This window comes from Nematolebias whitei, chromosome 15 (genome assembly GCF_014905685.2).
Source record: "Nematolebias whitei isolate Nwh7 chromosome 15, NemWhi1, whole genome shotgun sequence".
Classification (NCBI taxonomy): domain Eukaryota; kingdom Metazoa; phylum Chordata; class Actinopteri; order Cyprinodontiformes; family Rivulidae; genus Nematolebias; species Nematolebias whitei.
Window position 1 is genome coordinate 28,662,403 of NC_056512.1, and position 2,995 is coordinate 28,665,397.

The window sequence follows — 2,995 nt, forward strand, 5'->3', positions numbered from 1 at the left end:
ATAATTTTAGATTGGGCGGCACAGTGGAGCAGGTGGTAGAGCTGCTCTCAGCAAGAAGGTTGCCGGTTCAAATCCCAGCCCGGGACCTTTCTGGGTGGAGTTTGCATGTTCTCTCTGTGCATGTGTGGGTTTTCTCCGGGTACTCCGGTTTCCTCCCACAGACAAAAACATGTTAGGCTGATTGCTAATTCTAAATTGTCTCTAGGTGTGAGTGAGAGAGTGAATGGCTGTTTGTCTCGTTTGTCTCCATGTGTCTCTGTGATGGACTGGAGACCTGTCCAGAGTGTCTCCCACCTCTCGCACAGTGATTGCTGGATATGGGCACCAATGACCCCCGTGACCCGAAAAGGAAGAAGTGGGTCAAAGATAATGGATGGATGGATAAATTCTAGATTAATTCTTTGTCAGAGTGTTGTCAGGGGTCCATTTTGTCATCTGACACCTTTTAGTCCAGAACTTGTTTAGTCAGATGCAGCAAATGGCCACATCCCTCCAACTGATCCATTCTAGCACCATGTAACTGAATTGTTTCGGAGCTTCATGTTGAACTTTCAGAGCCTTCGCTCACCAGCAATATCCTGAGGTGACATGGGCCTGGACAGCACCTTCTTCAGGGCGTCCACCCACTCTCTCTGCTCCCTCTCCTGCTCACACATTAATATGAACGGACGCTCAGGCGTCTCCACCCTGATGCCAAACTTCCACTTGTTCCTCCGAGCGTGCTTGGGGACAAACGTCTCAACAGAGTAACTGTTGCTCTCTGTGCCGATGAAAATGACCCCCAACTCCTCAGCATCCTGAATTTACAAAACAAACACAGTCAGATTTTAAATATGAGGCACTGACGAACGATGCGGTGATAAAATTAGAAGAAGTCTCACCAGTTGGTTTTTGAAGTAGAGCAACTTCCTGTTTTGCGAGTCCAAACTGAACCACCTCCTTTTGAAAGGCTCCTTTTGCTAAAAAAAAAAAAAAATAAGTTCAATTTCAAGCACTACATTAAAAATAATGAATAAAATTTGCAACTATTTCCTCAGTTTTTATGATGAAAGTCATTAGCAACTCAAATATTTATGTAAAGCATTTGTCTGTTCCTATATGTGAAAGAGGAACAGAAACTTTAAGTTGGACAGCTCAGAGAGCATAAAACCAGAAATAACTTTAACGCTTCACCGCGTAAAGAAAAAAAGATAAATAAACTGAGCAAACATTTTAACTCACCAGCGGCCCTGTCTTTTCCATGTATCCCTCTTTAAGGAAGTTTCTTGTTATCTTTGGCACCAGCTGAAAAAAACAAAAACACATTAAACTTTAAATAAATTTAAAAAAACTACAGGAATTTGTGTCTTGTGCAAAAATAAGAGTGCTGTGAGGCTGCTAAAATTCATTTAAGAAGCTAAAACAGAAAAAAAAAAAATCACAAAAACAAAGGTTTGAGCTAAAAAACATCAAAACTGTACCGAAAAGCTAAAATAAGAAACAACGGAGCTAAAAGCATAAATTAAAGAAACCACAGCTGGATACAAAAGTTACCAAAACTGTAGCTACAAAATTTAAATAACAAAATCATAGCTAAAATGAGCTAAATTGGAGCTAAAAGCTAAAAGGAGCATAAGCAGGCAAAAAACAAACCCAATGTGCTAAAATAGATTTCAGCTAACAATGTTATGGGGAACAAAGAGATTTCATTGTATTTCTAGGATGATTTTTTTTTTTTTTGCAAATAAAGATCCATCCCATTTCTTCCTTTTTGGATCACGGGGGTTCCTGGTCTCAATCACCGTGTAAGAGGTGGGAACCATGGACAGGTCTCCAGTCCATCACAGGGACAAATGAAACAACCATTCACTCTCTCACTCACACACACCTAGGGACAATTTAGAGTTACCAGTCAGTCTAACATGCATGTTTTTGGTCTGTGGAGGAAACTGGAGTACCTGGAGAAAACCCACGCATGCACGGAGAGAACATGCAAACCACCCAGAAAGTCCCAGGGCTGGGATTTGATCTGCCAACCTTCCCATTGAGACGCAACAGCTCCACCAACTGAGCTACTGTGCTGCCCCGTAAATAAAGATAAATAATTCAAAACATCTATAAATAACAAATATCAAAAGCCATAGGACACTATCACTGATTGCACCAAAGGTTCTCACATATGAGTTAAATAGAATAAAGTGTGTTACAGTTTGATTTAAAAAGAAATGTACATACAAATCAATAAACAACAGTTTGAATACAGACTGCTTTCACTGTAATAAAATAATATGAATTTTATGCTTTAATTTCTTTTCAGTAAAGCTCTAAAAATATATAAAGTATGTATTCTGACGCATGCTCAATAATCCGGGTAGAAAAATTTAACAAGGTTAATAAGTCAGGCCCTCTGGACAGATTAAAAATAAAAAACTTGTTGAAACATTTCGAGGACATGACTTAACTTTGTTAGATAAAGTGAGTAAGTTTGAGTTGAACGTCACCAAACAGGAAGCTGAATTATTTGAAGAGGATTAAAAGTTACCTCTTCATCTCTACCGGTCGGGTAGGCTGTCTTCAGGTATGCATAGCGCACAGCTCGAATGGCGTTGTACCACGCAACTATTTCCTAAAGTTAAAAATGTAACCATGAGCTTTTACAGAACCACAGCAATTATTGGAAAACATACTCCTATATTTGATTCTCCTTGTACCTCTGAACTCTCGTGATAAACAAAGAGGTTCCTGGTTTTATCAGCTGTCTGGAAGGTGATCTGCAGCCCGTTAGGATGATCAATTTTCTGAGGCTGGAAGGTGGCGTTCAGGTCCTTTATGGAGATTACAGCTTTAGGTCCTTTAGATTCCTAAATCATAAATAGATATATACTAATATATATATATATATATATATATATATATATACATATCTATTTATACTTTAGGAAACTAAAAGACTTTAAACTCTAATCTCCACAAAGACCATGAACGCACCCTGCCAGCCTCACAAAAATGAGCACAT

The 2,995-nt window shown here is 39.0% G+C and overlaps 1 protein-coding gene across 1 annotated transcript in view; it reads right to left on the bottom strand.

Moving 5' to 3' along the window:
• Positions 1–551: 551 nt before the first annotated feature.
• The window catches only part of LOC119421132 (arf-GAP with dual PH domain-containing protein 2), a 5,575-nt gene continuing 3,131 nt past the window's right edge, over positions 552–2,995 (bottom strand). The window contains exons 3-7 of the mRNA XM_037688524.1: positions 2,691–2,840; positions 2,522–2,605; positions 1,222–1,284; positions 882–959; positions 552–797 (exon numbers count right to left, since the gene is read on the bottom strand). Of these exons, the coding sequence (XP_037544452.1) occupies positions 552–797; positions 882–959; positions 1,222–1,284; positions 2,522–2,605; positions 2,691–2,840 (621 nt within the window). The remainder of the gene's footprint in view (positions 798–881; positions 960–1,221; positions 1,285–2,521; positions 2,606–2,690; positions 2,841–2,995) is intronic.